General features: G+C 51.4%; 2 protein-coding genes across 2 annotated transcripts in view; both read right to left on the reverse strand.

Annotated features, from left to right (window-relative positions):
- The window catches only part of LOC310911752 (aryl hydrocarbon receptor-like), a gene marked incomplete at its 5' end in the record, with an annotated part of 37,159 nt that extends 35,216 nt beyond the window's left edge, over nucleotides 1–1,943 (reverse strand). The window contains 2 exons of the mRNA XM_083865674.1: nucleotides 1,686–1,772; nucleotides 1,920–1,943. Coding sequence (XP_083721800.1) covers nucleotides 1,686–1,772; nucleotides 1,920–1,943 — 111 coding nt within the window. The remainder of the gene's footprint in view (nucleotides 1–1,685; nucleotides 1,773–1,919) is intronic.
- LOC310911574 (uncharacterized protein) lies at nucleotides 515–24,735 on the reverse strand. Its single transcript, XM_083865267.1, is given in 11 exon segments — nucleotides 515–2,564; nucleotides 2,566–4,090; nucleotides 4,470–4,611; nucleotides 4,903–5,012; nucleotides 5,330–5,520; nucleotides 5,660–5,802; nucleotides 5,911–6,019; nucleotides 6,269–6,358; nucleotides 9,322–9,437; nucleotides 19,565–19,752; nucleotides 24,462–24,735. Coding segments are annotated over 11 exon segments (3,105 nt in total). The 5' UTR covers nucleotides 24,701–24,735; the 3' UTR covers nucleotides 515–2,312.
- Between the last annotated feature and the right edge of the window lie 1,136 nt (nucleotides 24,736–25,871).

Consider the following 25,871-nt stretch of genomic DNA (forward strand, 5'->3'; position numbering starts at 1 on the left):
CAAGGTACTGAGAGGACTTGAAGAGGACCAACTGAACATCACCGAAATTACAAAGTAGTGGTATTTTTTCTGCACAGTCTGTTTCTCTGTCACTTTCTCTCTACTCTCCTATCTTTTCTCTCTCTCCCTCTCACGTTTACTGTTAAATAGAAATCCATATATGGTGTCATTTACATCTTATTTCGGGCAGAGGCATATCTGTAATAATTTTTAATAGTCGGATAATAATATTTTAATAGTCAGATACAACCATGTGTATCAGTGCTGAGTGCAGCCCTTCCTGTGAGTCCCACAATCCCACAGGGCAGTTTGGGGGTTCAAACGGGGGACACTGTCATGCCTCTGCTGCTGTGCGTGCCCACAGTAGCTGTGGACAGTGACAACAAGAGTGTCACATACCCAGCACCAGGGCCAGGTTTTTCTCAGCTTGACTTGCTCAGTCAAGGAGGAAAGGGAGAGACACGGTTTCAGGTCAAAACAAACATCAGCACCATACAAAGCAAATCGTCTTTTAATACATCACCAAACACAGGGGTGAGGCTCCGGACAGCTCTTTTCTCCTCAACACCTTCCGGCTGCCACCAGCAGCACAAAGGAATCACGGAGCAGAAAATGAGATGCTGCCACCAGAACAGACTTTATCTGCACAGCCACGAGGTACAGAGAGATCAGACACCAGTGACAGAGCACAGTAGGGTCTGTCACGGCCCCAAGCAGCAGTGCACCCACCCCAAGGCCCATCTCTTGCAGCACTGGGAGCCCCTGGCATGCCCCAGCACTGTGTCACAGGTGCCAGAAAAACAGAGGCCGGTAAGCAGAGTCCATCCTGCTGCTTTTTGGATCCGGATCATGGCCAGTCAACTCCTTGCCCCATCCTAGGTGCTCCCTGAAGCCAACTTAGAGTGGTCCAGGACGTTTTGGCACTGCTCTGCTCCCAGCCTGCAGACAGAAGCTTGACCTTTCCCAGGCCCCATCAGCCAAGGCAAAGCTAGGCATGAAGGAAGACACCCAGGGAGATGAGGCCACTCTGCACCAGGACACCTGGACTTGCTGCTGGCCCTGTGCTAATTACCTCATTTAACTTGCTTGGTAAATGCTTATCACTGGTGTGCAAGGCAGATGTGATGCTCAGGGTAATGGGTGCATGAGGGGAAGGTGTGAATGTCCCCCAGCACTCTGATCTCTCTGACCCAATGTTGCAAGCCAGTGTGGTCTCAAATCATCCCCACCCTCCCCATTCATTGCTTTTCTGTGGGTTTCCCTGATGGATCTGCAAGACTTTGTTCCATGGTGGGGAAAAAAAACTATTCATTCACATTTTAGGTTACATATATAGAAAAGGAAGAGAATTCAACAAAGTGGTTGTGCGGGCTGCAGGACAATGTTTGAGGGGCACCAAGTGGGTCTGGAGAGGCAGCCAATGGTTACTGCATCCTTCCCTGCCTTTCTTTCTCACTGCTTTGGCAAAACCACAGGGAGAACCCCCACTGTTTCTCTGTCCCATGGTACTGTGGAGCAGAAGAGAGGAAGGCAAGGACATGCCAGTGACAAACCCAAGGGGAGTTTGGCTAGAGCTTCCCCACCCTGCATCCCAGACAGGTCACAGTGGCCTGATACCCACCTCTCCCAAATTCCCCTGGAAGGCTGCTGGAGAGCCCAAACCCCCAAGGTGCCTCCAGTCTCACCAACTCCACTTCCCACCAAGACCCTTCAATGCTGCTGAGCTTCTTGAAGTGCTTGGTAACACGTTTTCCAAAGGATTTGGGTGGTCTCTGGAGGACATGGAAAGCACAGGAGGAAAACAGGCTCAGGCAGGCAGAGATGATACAGGAGACCAAACAGCAACACAGTAAGAGTGGTCAAACACAGGAGATGAGGAGACCACGCTATTGTGTTGAGAAACAGCAGTTCAGTGCTACCTGCCTGTGAGGCAGCAGCTCCATCTGCAAGAGGCTGCCCCAAGCACATGGATGTGCCACCAAGCAACGTCCTTCCTTGGACCCCAGGAGCCTGTAAGTCTCTCCAGTGGCACAGCTGCATCTCCCTGAAAGACTTCTCATGGAACAAAAAGTCCAAACCATTTCATCTTAGACTGCCTGACAGCATTGGAAGACAAAATCCTGAGAAACCAGGGAGCACAGAGTACCACTGGCAGTTATGAGAAGAGCTCACAGCTGCTGGTGGCTTTCCAAGACAGCACAGTTCACAGTGAGCTCCAAACCAGGCTGCCCACAAAGGATGGTGTGGTTGCACTCCTGGCAGACCCCTTGCTCCCTCTGCAGGGGCTGGGCACTCCCGAGGTCCTGCAGCCCTCACATTCTCACCTTGAGCTGGATCTCACAGGCACAGGGTGGCTGCCCAGCTGAGAATGGAACTGATGGGCAGCCAGGGCCCTGCCCGGAGTATGAGGGCTCTCCTGCACCGACCTTCACAGGGAGAGCTGCCAAGCACCTTGAAACCAAGCCCGGTGAGGAGCAGGGTGCTCCAGGGTGGTTCTCAGCAGGGCAAGGCAAAGCACCTGGCTGCTGGGGAAGGGGTAATTTAACAGCATCCCTCAGGAAAGCTGCTCTCATGCCTAAAAAGGCTGTTTCCATACTGGCACTCAGGCAGCACAGCACAGTCCATCTGGCAGGCACTGGGATCTGTGCTGGAGCTCAGCAGGAGCCCATTGTGGTGCACTGGCCCTGCCCTATGGCTCCTCTGAGGAGCTGTCCCAGCCTGTGGGAGCCACAGCTGTGGCAACCACTTGTCCTCTTGGACCACTGCTTGCTCCCCTTCCCAGGAAAAGCTGGCCTCTGCATGGGCTACCATGGGCTGTTTGGGGAAGCTGCCATGCCCTGGCAGCTGCCTGGCTCCTAAGGGTGCAGGGACAGCAGCCTCCATATCACAGAGGTTCCCATTCCCATCCCCCGAGAACAAGGATTCATGCAAGCCCTGGGAAGGGCAAGGAACGGATTGGGAAGGGGGTGGCAACCACATCCCAGTCCCTGGGGGCCTCTCAGGGCTGCCACCTGGCAGAGTTTGGGACTCCATGTTTGTTCCTGCAGCTTCCAGCTGTTTTGGCCAAGCCTCCGATGGGCAACTGCCTGGGTTTGTTTGGAGGGAGACATGGTGCCACAGAGTCACCAATGCGTTTGAGTGAAAAGGGGGTGGACAGCTTGAGCCCACCAGCTGGCACCCCAGCTGGCTCTGAGCAGTAGGAACAGTGTTACCTACAGGAGCAGAGGGGGTAGCTTCTGCCTGAAACACTTGGCTTGCCAGCTGAAGTGTGGCAGAGGATTTGCTGCTGGAGATGGGGACACCCAGCACAGTCCCTGCCACCAGCCCAGCTGGGTTAAACAGGACCTGCTGCTCTGGCCAGGCAGAGCGGCCCTCAGAGGTAATGGAGGCTACGGAGCCCACAGCTCCGTGGCCTCCCCATGTGCCTGCTACCCAGGGCTGTGCTGGGGCTGGGAATACTGAACCAGCTGCCCAGCAGCGCTGGATGTGAGCCACAGCACTGTTTTCCTCATGGCAGTGTGGGAAGTCCAGATTCTTCCCAGCACCCTCCTTGAGGAGCATCTGCTCCATACAGGATGTCACCTTGGTGCCTGGCCTCTGGCCAAGCCATTGAGCTGGCAGCTCCTCCTCTGCCCCCAGGCTCAGCAGAGCCTCCTCCTCCCACTGCTGCAGCTCTGTGCTGTCCACGTTGAGGCTCTGGCAGACGTTTCCATCCACCTTGCTCTTCTCAAAGAGAGTTTTGATGACCACCAGGAGGGAGTCACTGTCCTCCTTGGCACTGCTGACATCCTCATTCTGGCTCAGCCCATCAGGCTCAGGGATGAAACCTGGCAGGGAGAACTGAGGCACGTTATCAGTGTGGGAATTGTATATGGATGCATCCTGCTTCATCATGGCCCCAAGAAGAGAGTTGGGGTCTACCAAGCGCAGCTCTGAGTTGGAGTTTGCTTGCACCTGCAACTCCTCCTTGGCTTGGAACGAGTCCAAGAATCCAGGAAGGTCATTCCCATACAAGACTGCTTCCCCTGTAGCAAAGCTGAAAGGCAGCTGCAGATTTCTCTTCCGGAGATGTTCCTCCCCTTCTTCATTCCTTCAGCGTGGAGGCAAAAAGGGATGGAAACAGCATGAGCAGCTCCTCCAGGCCAGGCAAAACCACCCTTCTGACAGCAAGGGGTAAAGTCACAGCCCTGCCCTGGCTTTTCTAGAGGAGAAGGGGACTGGATTGGCCTGGCTACAAGAGGGCTCTAGGGAGCCTGTGGGGAGGTCTGCATGGCTCAGGGAAGGGCTGCTGCTCCCAGGCAGGACCATGTCCACAACCACCTCCTCAGAGCTGTTTCACTCACATTACAGGAAGACAAATGCTGCAAAACTGCCAACCCCACCTACCCTTTCCTCCACCCTCATGGCCTCCACATGCCTTGGCCAGCCCCCCATGCCCAGAGCAGCTGAAGGGGGCCAGCAATACTCACGACAGGGCTCGCTGGCAGGCAATGATGCAGTCGGGCCTGTCCCCTTTGTACACTAGCCGTGCGTTGGCCTGTACCCACACCCAGCTGCCCCTCTTGGTCAGCAGCCGGAACACTGTCAGCCCGCTCTCCCCCGTCTTCATCACTGGGGCAGGGACACAAGAGAAATGCCGCAGACAGAGTTCATGCACGCAGGCAGACAAATGACACGCACAAGATGCCACGAGGTTGAGCATCACCTCGCAGCTGTGCAATGGGGGCTGGAGATGCAGGATACTGTCTCTCTGCCAGCTCCCCAAGCTCATGCATGAGGAAGAGCCTTTATCACAGCTACTCGAGCTCTGGGACAGACAGCACCATGAAGCAATAGTACAGCCAGGCCAGAGCCTTGAGGGACCCCACAAACACCCACTCCCGGCAGGCCCCCAGCACTCACTTCTCACATGGTGCTCCGCACAGTGCATCATGTCGGCTGCGTGCACAAACTGGTATCCAGACCCCCTCCTGCACAGCTCCACCTCTGTGTATCCCAGGACAACTTTGCCCCTGGAGACAGCACAGGAACACAGTAACACCAGGGATGCATCTCCCACAGTTACACCCCACTGGCTAGACCCCCACTTTAGAGCAACACTTCACCCCAGGCTGAGCTGCATCCCCTGTTCCACAAACCACACAAATCATAGCAGACAACAAATGCTGGTGCCCTGTTAACCTCCTCCCCCTATTACTGGAGGTCTGCAGCAGAGAGACAAAAGCATCAGGCCATGGGAGCTGGGTCAGGTGTTCCTTGTCCCCACCTGGGTCTAGTTTTCTGTCCAGAACCAGGGATTTTGCCACGGGGAAAGTGTGAGATCCCTTACCGGGAATCACAGGCCATGGGAGTGAAGTCCAGCTTGTGCTTTGTCTGGAAGATCAGCGTCTTGGTCCGGAGCTCCAGGATGGAGAGAGGCTGGAGGAGTGTGGCAATGGCAAAGAGAGCAACTGGGGACTTGTCTGCTGCTGACTTTTGCTGCCCAAGAAGGAACTTCAGGCACCCACAGAAATTCAAGGCCTTACAGGGATTAGAAAACATGGGTGTGAAGTAAACAGGGGGGTGGGAACTGGCTGTGCTCTCATACCTATGGGACACAACTGGCTCTGGTGTAATACCCTGCAGGTACAGGAGGAGCAGAGGAGTGTCCCAGGTTTACCAGGAATCCTGAGGAGTTATCCAGCAGGCAGCGGAAGCGGCAGGTGAAGCTCCTCTCCATGAAGGATTGCTTCTCAGTATGGAGGTGCTGGGGGCTGGACGTGGTGCTGCATCCAGCCAGCAGCGACTGTTTGGGGGGAAAGGCTGGAAAAGCAAAGAGAAAAGGAAGCTTTCCAAGCTGTGCTGCACACCCTGAGCTCTTGGCTCAGAGCTGCTCAAGCGAAGCCCCGCGGGATTCACCCTGGCACTCACTGTAAGCAGTGTGCAGTGGTCCTGCAGGGGTCCTGTGCAGCTGGCAGCGGAAGGTGGCCCTATCATCTGCATGGATCAGCTCATACACGCTCTGGTAGATGAGATCGGACTGGAATGACACAAGAGAATAGTGTCTGCTCCTGGACAGCCTGGCAGAGGTGTTGGGAGGACACAGCAGAAGGTTTCCCTCCCTGGGCACTAAAAATGCAGGGATTGAGGGTAAAGAACAGGCAAACTCCAGCTCATTCCTCTGCCACAGGAGCTGCTTCCCTTTGGGAAGCTTTGCTCCCCATCTACACCTTCTTCCTACACCAGGACTGCTTGCATCTGTTTCCAGCCTGGAAACCATGGTGCTCACCTGGTGGAAGCCCAGGTAGTCCTGCACAGTAGGGGAGATGTAGAAGATGTAGCCATCTCCAGTCACGGCGATGACAAATCCATTGAGTGCCTGAAAGCAAAAGTTCAGTCCAAAGTTATTCTCCTCAGCTTCAATCCAGCTGCTGAATGCTGAAATCCCTCAGCTGTTTCTTCAGCATCCAGGGACAGGAAGGGACCTTCTTCCTCAAGGAGCCCCACAAAGAAGGATAGCACTTGCAAGACTGAGTTCTGTGGAGTTTTTCATTCCCAGCACAATCAGTGATCCAAGCTGGACTGACCACTTTCTCCAAATCCTCCATGGAACCTCCTATCACTGCAGGGCAGCTCCTGCATTAGGAGAGAGCAGCTAAGGAGAGGTTTCATGGAGGACCTGGACCTGGTTTCTTCCTCTCCAGCTAGGAATAGGTATACTCTTGTAGGGCTCTGCTTTGAACACAATGATCCTTGTGGGTCCCCTTCCAGCTCTGGATATTTTATGATTCTGGTGACCATTTCAGGCTGATTTCCCCCAAAAGCAAAGCACTGCACTAGATAGTAATTCATGCCCCCTGCTCTTGACTGTGATATGTTTAATTTATTAGTGAATAGAAGGAGAGAAATTTGGGAAAGAACACCCTAAATGGAAACCTAGCATACAGATCCAGTTTGCTGAGGGACCAGTCCCTTCCCTTTGTGTGCTACAGGCCCCAGAGGGACCCCAAGTCAGAGTTTTCTGTAAATCACAGTATATGCTTAAAATGATCTTTGTGGGGAGGAATAAAAGCCAGCAGACAGCTCAGCAGGGGGGATTTCTGTCACAGTAACACCTCATAAGTTCTCCAGATGCCTTCAATCACCCCAGCCTGCCAATGCTCTGGTGGCTCCACAAATTGCCATCATATAGTCCAAGTCCAAACTGCTGAGGAGTGCTGAGGAGTGCTGAGGAGCAGCTCCATGCTGGGGCTGGGGCAGCCAAGGGCTCCCTCCTGGTATCCAGCTGCTCCTCTGTGACCGTCACACTCAAATACAGCTGGGACTGTGGGGGACCTCGTGTGGTCCAGGATTCACTGCCAAAAGTCACACTGAGCTCCCAGGAGTCACTGCCTCGCCAATATCCCACATGGAGGCTCCTTTTGAGGGTCTGCTCACACTGCCTGCTGCCTGGAGGGCTCTGCAGGAGCAGGGCTGAAGCAACCAAAGTCAGGCTTAAGGAGAGATAAGCATCCATGTACTGGTGTTTGGAGAAGTGGGAGCACTGAAGGCCCAGAAAGCCTACAAGAGAGCTGGAGAGGGCATGGAGGGACAGAATAAGGGGCCTCCATGCTGTCAGAGGGCAGGGTTAGATGGGGTATTGGGAAGGAATCCTTTCCTGTGAGGTTAGTGAGGCCCTGGCACAGGGTGCTCAGAGAAGCTGTGGCTGCCCCTGGATCCCTGGAGGTGTCCAAGGGCAGTTTGGGTGGGGCATGGAGCAGCCTGGGATAGTGGAAAGTGTTCCTGCCTATGGCAGCTCATCACAAGATGAGCTTCAAGGTCCCTTCCCACCCAAACCATTCTGGGATTCTGTGAAAGCCTAGGCACAGGAGATGCCAAGAACACGGAACGATTGAAGGTCTTGCACTGACTCGCCCTGCAGCCCCAGGGAGCAGCATGTTCCTCAGCTGATGTGCCCAGATGCTTGTTCAGCAGTCAACCTTTCCATGTGACCTTGCCTTTCCAGGCCTTTCCAGCTCACATTTATAGATGGCAGCCCAAACCATTGTAGGATGCTGATTCACCAGCTCCTCATGCTCCAAGCTTCACTGGCAGCTGTTTCATGAGACACACGTGGACTTTCTACAAAGTGAATTTCTCACTTCCCACTGGTTTTGTCCACTGCTGTTTTCTAACACCCAATTGCTCTTCTTTTCTATACCACAAGCCACAAACTGAAGTTGGGCTTCTCCCATTCCAAGCAGGTTGGGAACTCATCCCTATGGAGCTCATGCAATGCCCCAGGTAGGGCAAGGAGTTCCTGGGGGATGTTTTGTCCCACAGCTCTCAACATTCTCTTGGCTTTTGCTAAAGATAATGAACCAACCCAGCACCTTGGGAACTACTCAGGGATCAATCCTTACACTACCATATGACATCCCTGAACTTCTTAGGTGTCTTAGGTTGTAATGCAAGATGCAACCAGAAGTATGTATTCTATTGCCATCTGTTAAAACCAGGTGGGGCAGGGTTCTTTATATCTTCCAGGACCCATCATCCCTCTGGGGGATATCTTCTTTTAATGGGCCATTAAGGCTCACTGCATGACTGATAAAATTACATCATCCCATTGGGAGATGCTCCACCCAGGGGGAGGAGCCAAGCATTCCTACCTGGGTAAAAATCTGAGAGTCAGAACACCAAGGCAGTCTGTTTCCACTGGATTCCCAGAGGATGACTGGACCCATCTCACCCCCACTGGATCTTCAGAGGTAAACTACACCCTTCTACAGAATCATTGCTTTACCAGAACCACATCTGTCACTCCAGGAGGACTTGACTGGACTGCTCCCAATACCCTGACCAACAGTCAGGTTGTATTGTGACTCTGTCAAGTGTTTTCTTTTTGTTTGGTTGGGTTTTTTTGTACTACTATATTTTAGTTTTCCCAGTAAAGAACTGTTATTCCTATTCTCGTATCTTTTTCTGAGAGCCTCTTAATTTCAAAATTATAATAATTCGGAGGGAGGGGGGTTTACATCTTCAAGGGAGGCTCCTGCCTTCCTTAGCAGACACCTGTCTTTCCAAACCAGGACAGTTAGGATGGAGCTTGTATCCATGAGATTTAACATAATCAAAGGGGCAGCAAATTGCAGTGGATGAGGGGAAATGGTGGGAATGAGGATCTGGACCCATCCCAGCCAGGCAGTGTCACTGGTCTCTGTCCCCAGGAATTCAGGGCCTGCAGGAATCACAGAGGAAGCAGCTCTGGGCAAGGCAGGGTCTCCTGTCACTCCACAGATAGGTCCACAAGCTCCAGAGCTGCTTGGGGAGACCCCAAATGACCAAGCCACAGCACAATACCTGGAGCAGCAGCTCCCCCTCAGGAAACAGCTCCCTGCCAGCCTGTGGCTCTGTCCATCTGTCCCCTCCTGGGGCTCTGGGCTGATCCATGCAGTTGCCATCCTTTGGAGCTGTAGCTGCAAGTGAAACGGCAAGAAATCAGTATGGAAGGAGCAAGCCAGGAGCCTCCCCCCCCCCACCCCAGGGCTGCTCATGCAGCTACTGAATGCCCATGGACCCAGCATGGAGGAAGGTGAGACCATCAGTGGGAACTGACACAGAGCTCACTTACAGAGCAATGCCCAGCTTGCCCAAGGCTTCCTCCAAGAGATTCTTTTACCTGCTTGATCCTGTTTCTGGGAAATCTCACTCCTGCCAGGATGTGAGGCAGAGATACAAAGGACAGAAGGGGGAAAGAATGCTTCTGGGCTGCCCAGGCTGGAGAACACCACCCAACAAAGCCAGGAGGCTTCTGGTTAGAGCTTGGCAGAGCTGGAGCTGGCTTCCAGCCACCCCACTGAGGTGCTCTGTCTGCTCTGCTGCCCTTCAGGTTTGAAAAAAGACACAGGCAAACCTTCCCAAAGCACCTGAAATGCCATCAAAGCACCCATATTTGTTTTCTCCCTTCCATCTTTGGCTGCTTAGAAGTAGATTAAGAGCTGGTGGCCGTGGCACTCCTGGTGACACCTGAGAGCTCTCAGGTCCCAGGACTCACTGCCATGACCTTCCTAGACTGATTCAGGAGCTGCCTCATGCTTTACCAGTGGATGCCTTCAAGGCAACACCCCTGGGTGCAGCTGGCATAAAACCTTCCAAGCTGCCCTGCTTGGGGGACCTCGAGCTTTGCGGGACTCATACAGAACTGGTTGTTCATGGAACAGGAATGAGGACAGAGGCTTCCAGGGATATCCCCAGCATGGTCCTTTATCTGCTGATAATCACTGAAAAAACTCAATTCAAGTTCAGCTGCCAGCAAAAGGATGATTTTCAAGGCATGTTTTTGTGCCAGCTCACACAAAGAAAAAAAAAATTCACAGAAAAGCTCAAAGCAGTCCTCATGTAGATACCACCCCACCTGTGCCACCACCTCCAGCTCCTGCAGCTCCCTGAGGTCTGACAGAGTTCACATATCCTGTGTAATTCACATCACAGCATAGAGTACTGTCTGCCCCATCTCAGCCCTGGGTGTCAGATGGTGCTTGATCCAAAGGGAAAAGGGATTCCTCTGAATACTGGAAATGAGGAAGAGCCTCAAACCATCCCACATCTGACCATACATTTCATTTTCTCTGTAGCAGAAGTTCTCACTTCACCACTGAAATGTTTTGAAGGTTTGTTTGGTTTCTTCCCTGGTAACACCAAGTTCAAAGCCAAAACAATTTGGAAACTAAAGAAGTTTCCTGTGCAACTGCTGATCTGGGAATTTTGCTCTGCAGCAAACCATCAACACGCAAAAGCATCTCCCTTGATGGATTGGCATATTTGAATTCAAAAAATTTGGAGTCAAAGCATCCCTGGGATGTATTTACACCTGGAGTCTGAGTGCCAACAAGCACCCACTCAGGGACGCTGTCAGCAGCCAGGGGATGGATACAGTAGGGTTAGGGTAATTAGCTGCAGGTCTGGCATAAGGTGACACAAAAAGCAGTGGAGAGAGTGCTGTGGAGCAGAGTCAGCCTCCATCGCTGGCAGAGCTGGGATACTTCTTCCTCCCCCAAACCTTTAGCATTCCTTGGAGATGCTCAGGCAGCATCTCCACCTTCTCCATCAGCCACAGCTTCTGCTCTTTTGCATCCTGTGCTGTCAGACCAGCCCCCTCAGGGGATGTGACACCTCTGGGAAAGGTTGGGAAAGATGAGATTCAATGAGGAGACACCAAACAAAAAGCCTCCTCACGTGAGTGCTGTGTGATCCCAAAGGAAAAACATCTCATCTGGACCACATGGCTTCAATTTGCACTTCATGGAGTGTAATAGTTTCAAAATGAAACATTGATTCTCATTTAAAATTTGATTTCTTTTCTTCAAAAGCTGGCTCCTCTCTAAAGCATTGAAATGAGGCAGGCTGGCAGGGGATTTCAAAAAGAAACAAGTTTTTACAAAACAAAGCTCCAAAGGGCACAGAACTTTTTGAGAGCATGCACATCCTGAGAGCATCTGGTCTCCAGCTCTCTCCCAGTGTCCACCTGCAGCGTCTGCAGGGAAAGCTGGGGAGGACTGCTGTGGCTTTCAAAATTGAGTAGGAAATAGCCTACTTTTTAAACTCTTTTTTTAATCTCCCACCAAATGTGCTCACTTCCCCTTCTCTCAAACACAGAGCAGTCTGTTTCTGCATAGCTGAGCTCAAAAATCCTCCAGAATCTGTCTCCCATGAGACACAGCTGACCTAGGGAGAAGGTCTGGAGCATGGAGAGAGGAGAGGAGACTCAAAGAGATGTCTGCCACAAAAGTACCTGGTGGTGTGGAGCAGCTGGTGCTCATATCCAGCCCAGCCCTCACCATTCACAGCCAGGGGCCATGGTGTTCCTGTGGCTCTCCTCCTCCAAACAGGTCTCTGCACTCATCCTTACTCAAACTGCCAAGAACCATCAGGATTGGGAGCAATCTCAAGAGAAACCCAAGCACTTCCAGGTAGAGGACTCCAAGCCCATGAAACCACCAGGGATACAGAGGCTATTCCCAGTCACTTTTTGACTTGGAAAGGAAAACCCAACATTTTAATCATATCCCAATCCATTTACAACACGGGGAACCTCATAGGAGGGAGGGATCACTCCTGAAACATCTCCCTTGCTTGAGACAAGATAGGGAGATGCCACCCTCCGGAATCCCACCCAGGACCATGGATCCCTCAGCCTGCTGAAGCCAGGTCTCCAAGGGGCCAACGGCTAAGATGGACTGGAAACAGTGGCTGGCAGGAGGAAGAGACCCCCACTGGCTGCCAGGCAAGACAAAGCAGGTGACGAGCTTATTAAAAGCTGGTTAATACATCCCATTTAACACACTCCTTCTAATGGAGCAGTTGAGACTCCCACACAAAGCAGCTGAGACCACAAATTAATGGGATTAAAGGAAACAGGTCCAAAGTGAATCCAAGCTATAATATACCCACAACAACAGAAGTAACTGAGTAAAAGGACAATGCACTTTTGCTTTTTGTGCCCAGTTTTTCCCATCTCCTCCAGTGCATCTTGGGACAAACAGTGGGAATTAAAATGTGGATGTGGTGCTTAGGGACATGGGTTAGTGGTGGGCTTGGCAGTGCTTGGTTAACTGTTGGACTTGATGATCATATGTGGGAACTGACAGTGGTCAAAGAGGAATTTCTAGGCTTCAGGCAGCAACAGCAGAGTCTGAGGCTGTGTGAAATCAAGTCACATATCTTTCTCACACTGGCCTGAGAAACTGTAAGGAGGAATCAAAACCAATCCTTGGAATGTGAAAGACCATCAGCAGGTGCTGTTTTTTCTAACTTGTTGTTTACTTGTAGGAAACAGTCAAGAGGTGTTGTTCCAAATGACCAATAATATTCATTGTACTGAAACACTGTGTAAAAGGATGTGCCTCTCAATAAACTTTGCTTTTAAGGCCTCCAAGACGATTTGGAGTATATCATTACTAAAGCCATTCCAAATAATAATAACGATAATTGTAGAGGTCTTTTCTAAGCTTAATTGATAAAAATGAAATTTAGAATGTTTATCTTGTAATGTAGCAGTGAGGGGCCACCCCCGTGGCACCTCCCCCCAGACCACCTTAAAAACAAACCTCAAGAGCTCCATTCAAAGAAGCCCAGCACCGCGGCCCCCCCCCCACCCCCAACAACGGAGCGAGAGACCAGCGGAGCAGCCGGCGCTGCCGCCGCCGGTGCTGCTGCCGCCAAAGACCAAGAGAAAAGGGCTTCGAAGGGAGGCGAGGCACAGGCCTCGCCCCCAGTCTCCCCCCCCGCTCCCGGAGCGCGCTGCTGGGGCAGAGCTCGTCCCCGCCGGCGCCGTGCTGCGGCGTGGCGGCGGCAGCCTGAGGCGAGAGTGAACAAAATTGGCCGCTTCTCCCTGCCCACAGCGGAGACCCCAGTGAGCGGGGCTGTCCGGCCCCGACCCCCGCAGCCAGCCGCCGCCGGAGCGGGAGAAAGAGGGCCCGGCCGCGCTCCCCCAAGCCCGGCACGAGAAATCCCAGACCCCCGCAGCCGCCTCCACGGCGTGGCTCCAGCCGCCATGCCGCCCGCCCGGCTTAAGCCCAGTCGCAGAGAAGCCCCAAAGCCCGCACGTGGCTCAGCCCGCCCGCAGCCAGCCGCCAGATGACGCGTCCACAGGCCCGCAGGGCCACGTCCTCGAGCGCGCCCGGGCCGCCACCCCGCTCCAAAAAGAGAGAACCCACGCCAGCCACATCTAGCAGCCCTGGTGCTGCCCAGCCCTTCCGAAACCCCATATTGGATACTATAAAAGCCCACAGCCCCTCTCGCCCAGGCCGACCCCGCATGCAAATAAAAGACCTCGAAATGCATCCTGGGATCCCGTTTAACACCAAAAACCCCTTATAAAATAAAACCAAGTAAAATTGAAACACACAGAAACCAATGCTAGGCCGTGTGGACCCTGGAGTATCGAAGGAGCTGATTTCTCCGGTTTTTCTTACTAGCTGTAAGTTAAAAAAACCAAACCAGAGATGAGACCCCCAGAGAAAACAAAAGAAACTCAGAACCTGGGGTTACTCCCAGCGAGGGCGGGTTCTCCAGCTCTGCTCAACTCTGTGCAACAGAGCTGATAAAGACCCTCCTCCTCCACAGTGCGCACGGGCAGCCAAAAACCCCTCGAGCAAATATTGTAAGAGCTGATTAATAAAGGCATTTTAAGGAGATTAATATTATCTCCGCCCATTTTTATTCATAACATTAATGATTCCATAATTCTATGAAAAAGACCATGGCAAAAGCCATCTGCAGTTACCAGGTAAGTCCCAGCATTTGCTGGAGCAGTGGGGTGATCACTTACATTTTCAAAGTGCTGGGACAAAGGCTGTGTGTAATTTTTAAGACAGGAGAGGAAAATCCAGCTGTGTCTTGAATCCCAACACCAGCCAGAGCACTGCAGGTTTCCTGCTGCTAGTGAGATCCCCAAAGAGTGCTTTCACTCAGCAAAGGCTTTCACTCAGCCAGGGAAGATGCCAGAAAGGATCAGTAGTTTCCAGCATCAGTGAATCAGGATGTGCCCCATACGGCTCCGTCTCCCTATGGGTTGGCTTTTTTGCCTCAGCAAGGAGGTTCCTAAGCCCTGCAATGGAGGAAAAATTTCCAGCAGGAGAAAGAAAAAGGAGCAAAGTCATCTAATCTTTTCACTTTTTTGCCCATCACATTCCCAAAGGAAAACATGACAAGGCAGCCATGGAGGCTAAAACACATCCCTTGCCTCTAACATGTATTTGAAGCTGAAAAGAAAAGAAAAGGACCTTGGTAACAACCCCAGAGCCAGATCTGCTCGCACAGACTGGGATACACTGGGGGGAGTTGACAAGCTTCACCCACGGTAAACACTTCTATTTGAACAGGCTCCAGAGGTGCCTGGCATCCAAAAGCCAGGAGCTCCCAGCTCTTCCAGCAACACAACTGTCCTGGGTTGCAGTGTAGGATGTACACAAAGTATTTATTCTATCACCATCTTCATGAACTGTTGAAACCAGGTGGGCTAGTGTTTTCCCAAGCCCCCTGCCTCTTCTGCTAATGGCCTTTGGGGTGTCTTCTGTTAATGGCCCATTAACGCCTGGCCCATGAGTCACAGGTAACTCCCTCCAGGGGTTATCTCTGTTTAATGGGCCATCAAGGACCCACTTCACACTTCTCATGCTATTGTGAGATGCTCTGCCCAGGGGGAGGAGCCAAGCATTCTCACCTGGATATAAGCTGGTATGTGGGACAGTGCAAGGGCACTTATCCACTGGATTCCCAGAGGAGCAGGGCTGCCAGACCTTTCTACAGGATCACTGCTTCAGGAAGAGCACCTCACCTGGACTGCTTCCACCATCCTGCTCAGGTTGTATTCTGACTCTGTCAGTGATCCTTTGTGTTATTGCATTTATTTTATTTTACTTTTACCTTTTTACCATTCTTCTTATTAAATTATATCTCTGACTTGGAGCCTCTCATTCGTTTTGCTTTCAAACCACAACAACAACCATTTTCCTCTTGGATCTAATACCAAACCCTGTCAAATTAGCATCAACCTTTGCCTCAGCTGTTTAACAAAGTCATGGTGCCAAGCAGAGCAGGCTCATGCCATCCAAGTGAAACAGACAAATCCCAAATTCAGAGATTATAAACTATTAGGAAAAGTCACTCAGCATTTTTCAAGGAGCACAGAAATGCCCTGGGGAGTGCTGGTATCCCCAAGTCCATGCCAGCCTCTCCAACCTGCTGCTGCAAGCCTTCATCCCATCCAGTCCTGCAGGATCTTGCGCAGAGACAGATTTGAGCTTGACTCCTTTCACTGCCTCAGTTACTTCAGGCCCAGACCCCTGCAGCTCTGGCCCATGGTAAAAACAACAAGGAGATGAATAAAAAAGCTAATTTAGTGCTGATTGCAGTGAGATTACCCAGGGGGGCCTGCTGCCAGCTGCCATGCAGCAGAGCACTGGGGAGGGAACTGGTGAGACCAGCACCAGAGGTGGGAAAGGACCTGATGAGACCTCCCAAGTTTAACCTCTCTCCAGCCAGGTCAGCTGGATGGAGAGGTAGCCCATTGTTCACTGTTTGCTAGGAGCTGTTAGACATCTCAAGCTTTGCCAGACTGTGGTCTCACACCATGACAGGGTTTTCATGGGTTCTGAAAGAGATTGGGTTAGGTTGGATGTTGGGAAGGAATTCTTCCTATGAAGGTGGTGAAGCCCTGGCACAGATTACCAGAGCAGTTGTGGGTGCCCCATTCCTGGAAGAGTTCCAGGCCAGGTTGGACAGGGCTTGGAGCACCCTGAGATAGTGGGAGGTGTTCCTGCCCATGCCAAGGGGTGGCACTGGATGAACTTCCTTCCAACCCAAACCAGTCTAGGACTCTATGATACTCTCTCTTGCAGACCTCCTTGCCTGGTGTCCTAGAAGAAAGCATGGCAGCACATTCCATAATCACACCCTCTCCACTTCAGAAAGCATTTTAAGCCCCATTTTCTTTAAGCCCACCCTTGGGCAGGGCCACATCTGCAACCCCAACATCTGCTTCCTTTTTTACAGGAACCGTAGGAAATTAACCCCAGCACAGCTCTCCAGCTAGCTGGAAGTTTTCCAAGCCACTCAGCACTAAAATCCATCCAAGCTTTCATGATATCTCACTCTTTGCAGCAAGGGGGGCTCCTGTCTCACCAGAGATCCCAGAGCATGGTGGCAGTCGGCAACATAGACATAAGCTTTTCTCCTCGGGCACTTGCTCTCAAAGAGACAGGGATCAGCAAAGTCACTCTAGATTTGTCTGGGAGACTGTCAGACACAGGTCCAAGTAGCAACCACTGCAAATTGGTTTGCAGACAGAGCTCAGCACAAGTCTGGCAGTGAGGTTCAGTCACTGTTTACATGACTGACAAAGCCTTTAAAGTAGGCTGTGATAGCACCAGAGCTGTCACTGCTACCCAGCACTGCTCATAGGCTGGGCCTGATGGGCAAAGCTTGAGGAGACCAAGCCCTGAGCCCCCTGATTTTGCACAGGGAAGACTGAGATGCCAGGCAGCAGAGAGCTGTGCAACACCTGCAGCATTTGCCCCAGGGCACAGAGGAGTTTCAGATGTGCAAAGAGGGAGCTCCAAGAGCTTCCCTCTCTAGGCCTGAAGCTTGGCATTTCCAGCTAACTACTAATTAGTCTGGTTTCTCATTAAAGCACAGACAGAGAAGAACATTTAAAAGTAAAGTAGATTCAAAGGATGATACAGTGAGTCACTACCCTGCAATGGAAACCAGGATCCCACACAAATGACAAGTCCCTTTCCTCGTATCCACTGTGTAGCAGGCACTGATGGCAGCACCCAAACCCACTGTAGTTGTCCTTTGCTCTGTCCCACCCCAAACACTGCCCCAGAACCCTGGTGGCTGGGTTCCTACACCCCGTTGAACAGGTCTGTTCTCAAGCCAGAGGCACACAGTACCCACACCTCAGAAGTACCAGAGAAGATGGAGAAGCCTCTTAAATTTCTCCTGGAATCAGCAGCCAGGTAAGATGCAGAGAACACCAAGAAGCTCCAGTCCAGGGCTAGAGAAATGCAGCACAAGCGAAAAAAGAGCCTCAGGGCATCACCCTGAGCCCACTGCAAAACTGATCTCTCAATTGCCTGGAGATAAGGCAATTACCACTCTATCAAAACATCCATCTCTCTCCTGCCTGGAGATAAGCCCTGGCTTGGGCTGTGGATGGGGAGAGAATAGGGATGCTCACCAGGTGATGCCAGGCTCTCCTACTGCAGGAGAGGAGCCTGCATGAAGCACGGGACAGCAAACCTGAGGTAGAAAACAGAGCACAAGGGGTGCCACCATGTCCCCCCAAAATGCCCAACAGGACACATCAGCAGCAGGCTCCTGCGACCTGCAGCTGACACGGGTCTTCCTCAGGCATGCCTGAGACCCAGGCCAACTCTGATGAATCTGGGATGATCTGAAGTCAAACAAGATGAATTTCAGGGCAGAGCAAGGGGAAGGAGCTGAAAATCACAGGCAAGCAGCCACATAGGAATAACTCGCCTAGCAGAACAGGGCTCCAAAACCCCTGCAATGCCTAATGCTTTTCCACAGCAGCTTTCACGCTGGGAAGCACATGCTGAGCACATCCAGCAGGAACCAGCTCCTGCTTGGAGCCACAGATCCCATCTGGAGAGTTTGGAACAGGAGTCTCCTCCTGGAGCCCAGCACCCCAGCTGGAGAGGGCCCTGGGAAAGCCCAGAAGAGTGGGCATGAGGGAAAAGCCACAGGAGCCAAGTTTATCCGGTCTGCAGAGGGCAGAAGACACAATAGGAGATTCTAAATATAAAAAATTGCTGCCGTCTTCCTGACCCACATGCTCTGCATTTCCCAGTGTCCATCACCTATTCCATCAGGCCGAAGTCACTGAAGAGGGAACATGTCTCCATCTGCATGTGCTGGTGACTCCTGGGAATGTGGTGACTACCCCCAACCAGGCTCTGCACCATATATAGTGTTATAATTTATTAAACATACTGTAACTATAATAATAATGAAGGGTTGAAGAAGAATTGGAAGGGAGGAAGGAGTATGGAATAAATGTAAGAGTATCAAATATGGAATGAGGAAATACAGAATATGAAATATAATAAAAGGGAATATGTAAGATTGTCTTGGGTTGTAGTGTAAGATGTACACAAAGTATTTATTCTATCACCATCTTCATGAACTGTTAAAACAAGTGTCAAAGCAGTGTTCTTCCCAGGCCCCTTCCTTTGGGCTGTCTTCTGCTAATGGCCCGTCAACGCCTTGTCCATGACTCACAGGTAACTCCCTCCAGGAGTTACCTCTGTTTAATGGGCCATCAAGGACCCACTTCACGACTCATCATCCCATTGTGAGATGCTCGGCCCAGGGGGAGGAGCCAAGCATTCTCACTTAGATGTAATCTGAACTTTGGGACAGTACAAGCAGCCCTTACCTACTGGATTCCCAGAGGACCAGAGCTACCAGACCTTTCTACAGGATCCCTGCTTCAAGAAGACCACCTCATCATCTGAACTGCTTCCACCACCCTGCTCAAGTTGTATTCTAACTCTCTCAGTCGTCTTTTATGTTATTGCATTTATTTTATTTTACCTTTCTTCTTATTAAACTGTATTTTTGACTTGGAGCCTCTCATTTGTTTTGCTTTCAAAGCACGACAAAGATATATTATGAATGTTCAATTATTTAGTTAATTTAATTTTAAATTGCTATTCCAGTTAAATGAGGGCAATGTTGCTGTTCAACAAGACACACTGTTTCACCCACCTCTCTCTTCTCCACAGTGTGGTGGAAGTGCAACACAGGAGGGGTTCTGGACATAAAGGATGGCTTCTAATGAGATGGAGAAGCTTTGCAGAAGGTCTCAGCTGGGCCGGCCCCCAGGCTGGTCCTTCCTTCCATGGTGACATTTTCCTGCTAGTATCAACATCCAAGAACCCGCTCCCAGAATTCACCATCATGCTCCTCCCTACAGGAAACATAACTTCCCATCCCAAAGCTTGGGGTGGGACACAAGCTGTGCAGTGGGGATGGATCCCAGGGGCTTTTCCCCCCTCCCAGCAGGGACACTCACCCATCAGGTAGCTCTTCACCTTCAGGTAGCCCACGGCCAGCCGGAGGATAGAGAGTTTATCCAGCCTGGAGCACACATCCTTGGTGAAGGGCAGCAGACCTGTCAGCTTGTTCAGCTCCTGGTTCAGCCGGTCCCGGTGCCGCTTGGAGGGGTTGGACTTCACACCCTCAGGAGGGGGTGGTTTGGGGCTGGAAGAAGCAGAGGAGAGGTTAATCAAACTGGGATTGTCCAATCCGGTCTTTCCAAACCCAGCACTGGCTTTGGTGCAGCCACAAGAGTGAAATGGTTAAGATTTTTCCCCACGCACTCTGCTCCTCTTAAGAATCACAGAATCACAGTCTGGTTTGGGTTGGAAGGGACCTTAAAGCCCACCTTGTTCCACCCCCTTTCATGGGCAGGGACACCTTCCACTATCTCAGGTTGCTCCAAGCCCTGTACAACCTAGCCTGGAACACATCCAGGGATGGGGCAGCCATGGGGCAGAATGAGATGATGTTGTGGTTTGAAAGTGAAAGGAATAAAAATTAGAAAACTCCTAAATATATGTTAAAAATTTAGAGTGTTAAAGTCCTCTTAATTATTGTATAATAAGTGTATTGATGTTTTAAATGTTTGTAATTGTAAATTCCTGTAGTGTGGCAGTAGAAAGCCACCTTTATACTCCCCCTGGAAGAGCACGGGGGGGGGGCCTATTTGATCGCGAAAGCAGAAGTCCCCCTCGACGCTGGAGTAAACCCACCCACCGTCAGAGCCAGGAGAGGAGAGGGGCCCCTGCACTCCCTGCCGCTGCCGCCCGACTGCCACCGCAGAGCGGCTGCCGGTGTGGGTCTGCCCTGAGCTGCCAGCCTGACTCCCGCTGCTGCCGCGGCGGTGGCCACTGCCGCTCCCGGCTCCCAGCGCCCGTGCGGCCGCCACTGCCAGACTCTGGCCCCGCTCCTGCCGCCGTTCCCGGCTCCCGGTGCCTGCATGGCCGCCACCGAACCCCGGCCCGACTCCCGCCGCCACTGTCGCGGCGGCAACTGTCACTCGTGGCTTCCGCTGCTGGAACTCCAGCCGTGGCATCTGCCATGAGACCCCGCTAGTTCCAGCGCTGTTGAAACCCCACCATTGCGGCACGAGAGGCCCCTGGGCTGCCCGCCCCACGGCAGGACCCCGGCTGCCACCATGAAACTGCCGCGCCGCAGCACACACGACCCCTCCAGGTGACCCCGTGCCACCAACATGCAAATTAAAAACCCCAGTGTAAACTGGGACACTTTTAAAACCAAAAGTCTCCTGCCAAAACAAACCGATGTAAAATTTGGACCCACAGGGGACAGTACTGAACTGTGTATACCCTAAAGTGTTAATGAACAGTTATTTTGTAACTCACTGTAACCTAAAAAGTACCTGAGAGGAGGCAGACCCCAGACCAACCCAACAAAAAGTGAACTCCTACCACCCCAACGAAGGCAGGGCTCCTGGCTCTGCAGTAACCTGAGACTGCAAAGCCGAATAGACCCTCCTCCTCAAGGTGAACCAAGAAGGGCTGAACCCCCCCCTCGAGCCACCCTTTTAAGAGCTGATTAATAAAGACATTTTAAGGAGAAAAATACTATCTCCATCATTTTTAACAAAAGCAAAACAAGTGAGAGGCTTTAAGTCAGAAATACAATTTAATAAGAAGAAAGGAAAAAAGGTAAAATAAAATAAATGCAATAATACAAAAGACCACTGACAGAGTCAGAGTACAACCTGACGAGGGTGGTGGAAGCAGTCCAGATGATGAGGTGGTCTTCCTGAAACAGTGATCCTGTAGAAAGGTCTGGTAGCTCTGGTCCTCTGGGAATCCAGTAGGTAAGGGCTGCTTGTACTGTCCCAAATCCCAGATAATATCCAGGTGAGAATGCTTGGTTCCTCGCCCTGGGCGGAGCATCTCACAGTGGGATGATGAGTCATACAGGGGGTCCTTAATGGCCCATTAAAGAGAGCTAGCTCCCGGAGGGAGTTATCTATGAGTCACGCAGCAAGGCATTTGATGGGCTACTAACAGAAGATAGCTCAGAGGGAGGGGGCCTGGGAAACACTGCTCTAACAATTGGATTCAACAGTTCATGAAGATGGTGATATAATACTTTGTGTACATCCTATACTACAACCCAGGACAGAAGAGCTTTAAAGTCCCTTCCAACCCAAACCATTCTGGATTCTATGACTTAAACAAAGGAGTATCTCATAGGGTGGTTTAGGGCACTGTTAGGGCACTGCACTTTGAAAAGAGTCTCTTAAAAAAAAAAAGGTGATGTAAAAAGTTTTGTTTTCTTCCAATATTCTGATTTCTGACCATTTCAGATGGGCATTTCCAAATTAAACCAGCATTTGATGCCAAACTTAGGTCCTGGGGGCAACCCTCAGCCTGCAGAAGGAACAGAGTCCAGGAGAGTAGCCTGAAGCCTACAGGAGATCCCATCTCTGTGAGCTGCAGTTATTTCACCCACCCCAGCCAAAATCCCAGCACAGCAGTAAGAGCTCAGTTAATAACTTTAACAAGACTTGGAAGTCACCCCGTGTCCTTCATTTTTTAACGCCAATCTGAATTTCATAGCTCGAAGACAAACCCTTCAGTCCCCCTCCCCCAGCTCTATATCTCATTCGCCTGCATCCCCTAACATGCATCACGTTTGGTTTGATGTAATTTGTTTAACCACAAACTCCCTCTCTACACGAATCCTTGCTTCAGGAAGGAGCTTTGGATAACACGATCTGCCAGTATTTAGCAGCAATTTAAGCTCTCTCCTCTACTGCCACTTTCCAATCTCATCTGGCAGGGCTGCTTGCATGTGTGACACGAGAGGAAATTAGCATTAAATGAAATGCACTGAGGTGCCTGTTGAATTTGCAGCTTAGAGAGAGATTGAGGGGTGTTTTAAGGCTGAATTGAAAATTGCACCATTTCCTCAGGAAAGGTCAAGCCTGCTGGGTTTGTAAGAGCAGCATCAGGAGGGATATCCCCTCTCTCAGGGAGGCTGGCACAACCCAGCTCCAAACTAGCTCACACAAGCTGGGTAAAACATGCTGGCACCAGGGCTTTTGCAAAGCTTAAACACTCTTGAAATCACAGTCAAACAACCAGGAAAGAGAAAAATTAAAATAGTTTTCCTTTGATTAAAAAAAAAAAAAAAAAAAAAAAAAAAAAAAAAAAAAAGAGGGCGAAGAAAATTCTTCTGAGATTCCTCAGATATTCTTTACAATCTTCTGGCCACTCACCATCCAAATCCAGCCCCAAACAGACAGAAGAGAAAATGAGACTGGAGACGAGCACGGCAGTGGGTAAAACACTGAGGTATAACAGAATCACTAGGCTAGCCTGGCCAAACACTGAAAATCCTCTGTCTGAGGCATACAGGGTGACAGGGTGACACAGCCAGCAGCAAGTCACCCCAAGGCCCAAGGAGGACACCCCAACACCTCTGTTCCTGCATGTCCCAGCTGCAGCATGCAGGGTGCTCCATGGCCAGCCTTGAGAGGGGGGATGCCAGTGAGGATAACGCCTCATGGAAACAGTGAAGCTTGCTCTAGATATTTAAAACCTGTTTAAATTCCCTTCCCTTTGGCCCAGTGGTTATGAAGCAATGCAATGGGGGTCACGGTGAAGCTGGTGCTGAGAGAAAGCTCAGCTTGCAGCGGGGCAATGGCTGTGTTGCTGCTGGAGCTTGTTTATCCCCAGCTGCTGTTTGAACGGGAACCCAGTAGGAAGTGTATCTCTTCTGCAACCTAGCAAGTACCAAGGGAGATTATTCCCGACAGTGGAATTTTCATGAGCTGATCTATTGTCTCCTAATTCTTACTAAAAGTTTTTTTAGTAAGGGCTTTTTTTTTTAGTAAGTAAAAAGCCCTGAGCAAACTGCAAAGGGGCTGGAGAAGCCCCTCAGCCCATCCTCCCTGCTCCCTCCGGCTGGCTGCACATCCAGCTGCCTCCAGCCCTGCTCCGCCTGGCCTCTCCCAGCAGGATCCCACTCCAAGATCTGACCCATAACAGAGAAAAAAATTCTCTTCCCATTCCCAAGGTTGACCTTGCAGAACCAGGGAAGGAGAGCCCTTCTACTCCAAATAGATACCTTCTCCTGCACCCTAAGCCATACAAATCCAGCCCAAACTTTCAGACTGGTATGCAAGAGGGCTGGAATCACCACTCCGAGATGAACAGAAGACAGGTTTGTGGCAAAACAGCTATCTTTCATGTTTACATAACAAGACTCCCAAACGAATATCCAAGAGAGGCTCAGGGTCACCTCTCCACAGGTTTAAAGTGTTGATGCTTCCTCCTTCATTCCGAGCTTGGACTCAGCTCATCCATGTCCTCCCCTACAGCCTCCCGTAAATATAGATCCACCTTTAGTTCCTATACACCTGGAAAAACTGAGGTTAAACAGGCTGGTGGGACTTGGGAGCTGGGGAAGGCATGAGTGAGGCAGGAAACACCGGGGACACACCGACGAGGATGTTATGCAACAACTACTGAGCAGAGTGGTAATTAATAATTAAAGAATCAACATGTTTTGGCAATTGCGAATTGCTGTATGTTTGATGTAAGCAGGCATCTAAACACAGCCCAGCCCACAAATCACAGCTGAGCAGCTCAAACTGTCTGGCGAGCTTCCTCACCGGCATGCAGGAAAAGCATCTTTGGGATTTCTGTTCTCCCACCAGCGTGCCACAGCCGACACAACATTAGCTCCAGTTAACCCTGATTAAAACCAAGTAACCCAAGCATGCCGCTCCCTTTTGCTCCCCCGGCGCTCGCACCAGAGCGGCTCCAGGCGCTTCCCCAGAACAAGCTGGGCTGCCTGGATTTCGCTCGCCCTGCCCGGTCCCATGCACGGGGGTGACCGTGGGAGAGCCCCCTCGTTGCACCCACCTCTTGGGCACCGGCCTCTTCCTCTTCCTGCCGGCGTACATCCCCGGACGAGAGCAGCGGCAGCGCCCACCGCAGCGGCGGCAGCGGCGGCGCCGCGCCCGGGGCGGGGCTCCGGGCCACCGGCAAAGGCCACACCCCGGCCACGCCCTTGGGTGGCCACCACGCTCGGGGGAATCTGACCCCGGGACATCAAATCCTGGGAAACACCGCGTCCGTGGGATACCCTCCGGAGGGGACATTAAATCCTGGAAAACACTGTGCCCATGGAAAACTGTCCCCAGGTGACACCCTAGTCCTGGGAACATAGATGCCCGAGGGCCACCCTTAAAAGGGGACACCAAATCCTAGAAAACACCATGCACCTTACTAAATCCTCAGGGGCCACCAAATCCTGGAAAACACCGTGTTCACAAGCCACTTTTCCCTGGGGCCACCAAATTCTGCAAAATGCCATGACTGTAGACCACCATCCTATGTACAGGTGATGCTGAATCCTGGGAAACTTATCCGTGGGCCACCATCCTCCGGGAACATTGGATTGTGGCAAACACCATGTCCATGGGCCACCATTCCAGAGCCTGACATTCTCGCTGTTGCCCCTTCAGGAAAAGCCAGCCTATTCTCTCTCACTTTGCCTTTCCCTCAGTTAATGCTGCCCAAAGCTTTTGTTCTTCCCCCAAAAACCAGCTCCAGCTACTGTGGTGAGGCCCCTGGCACAGGCTGGCCAGGGAAGCTGCAGCTGCCCAGTCCCGGGAAGGGCTCAAGGCCGGGTTGGACAGGGCTTGGAACATCCAACGGGTCTGGTTGCAGACAGAGCTGTTAAGGAAACCCTGACCCATCCTTTGCGGGTTGTTTGACTGGGTTTTTCAAGCTGTTTGCAAGTTCCAGGGATAAATCCCTGAAATGCAACTTGATTGCTTCTTGCCAGAAGACAAAGCAGAAGCCGCTAACGGTGTCACAAATGTGCCAGGTCAGCAGAGCTGATATCACTTTGATGGGAAATGTGTAAAACGTTTGTTTATGACCTTCGCAGACCCAGTAATTTAACTGTGTTCTTTAACAAGGGTTAGGGTTACTGCACGTGTTCCAAGCCCAAAACCTTGGAGATGTTGGTCAAGCACCCAAAGCAGGGTGCAGAGGGAATTTGGACAACTCGATGTGCAGGTATTGGAAAGAAATGTATCCCAGGGTCCCTCCTGTGGGGACCTGCAGACATAGTACAGGCATCCCGTCTGTGCCTTATCGCGCCTGCTCCCTAAGCCAGCTGTCCCTTATCCGGTCTGCTCCCTAACCAGGCTGCTCGTTGTCCTACTTTTTCTTTAACCCGGCTCTCACCTGTTCCCTATGCCGGCTGTTCCCTATTTCTGCCTGTTCCCGGTCTCTCCTGCTACCTATTTCACCTATTCCCTA

The sequence above is a fragment of the Zosterops lateralis genome (genome assembly GCF_965231275.1).
Source record: "Zosterops lateralis genome assembly, chromosome: 7".
Classification (NCBI taxonomy): Eukaryota; Metazoa; Chordata; class Aves; order Passeriformes; family Zosteropidae; genus Zosterops; species Zosterops lateralis.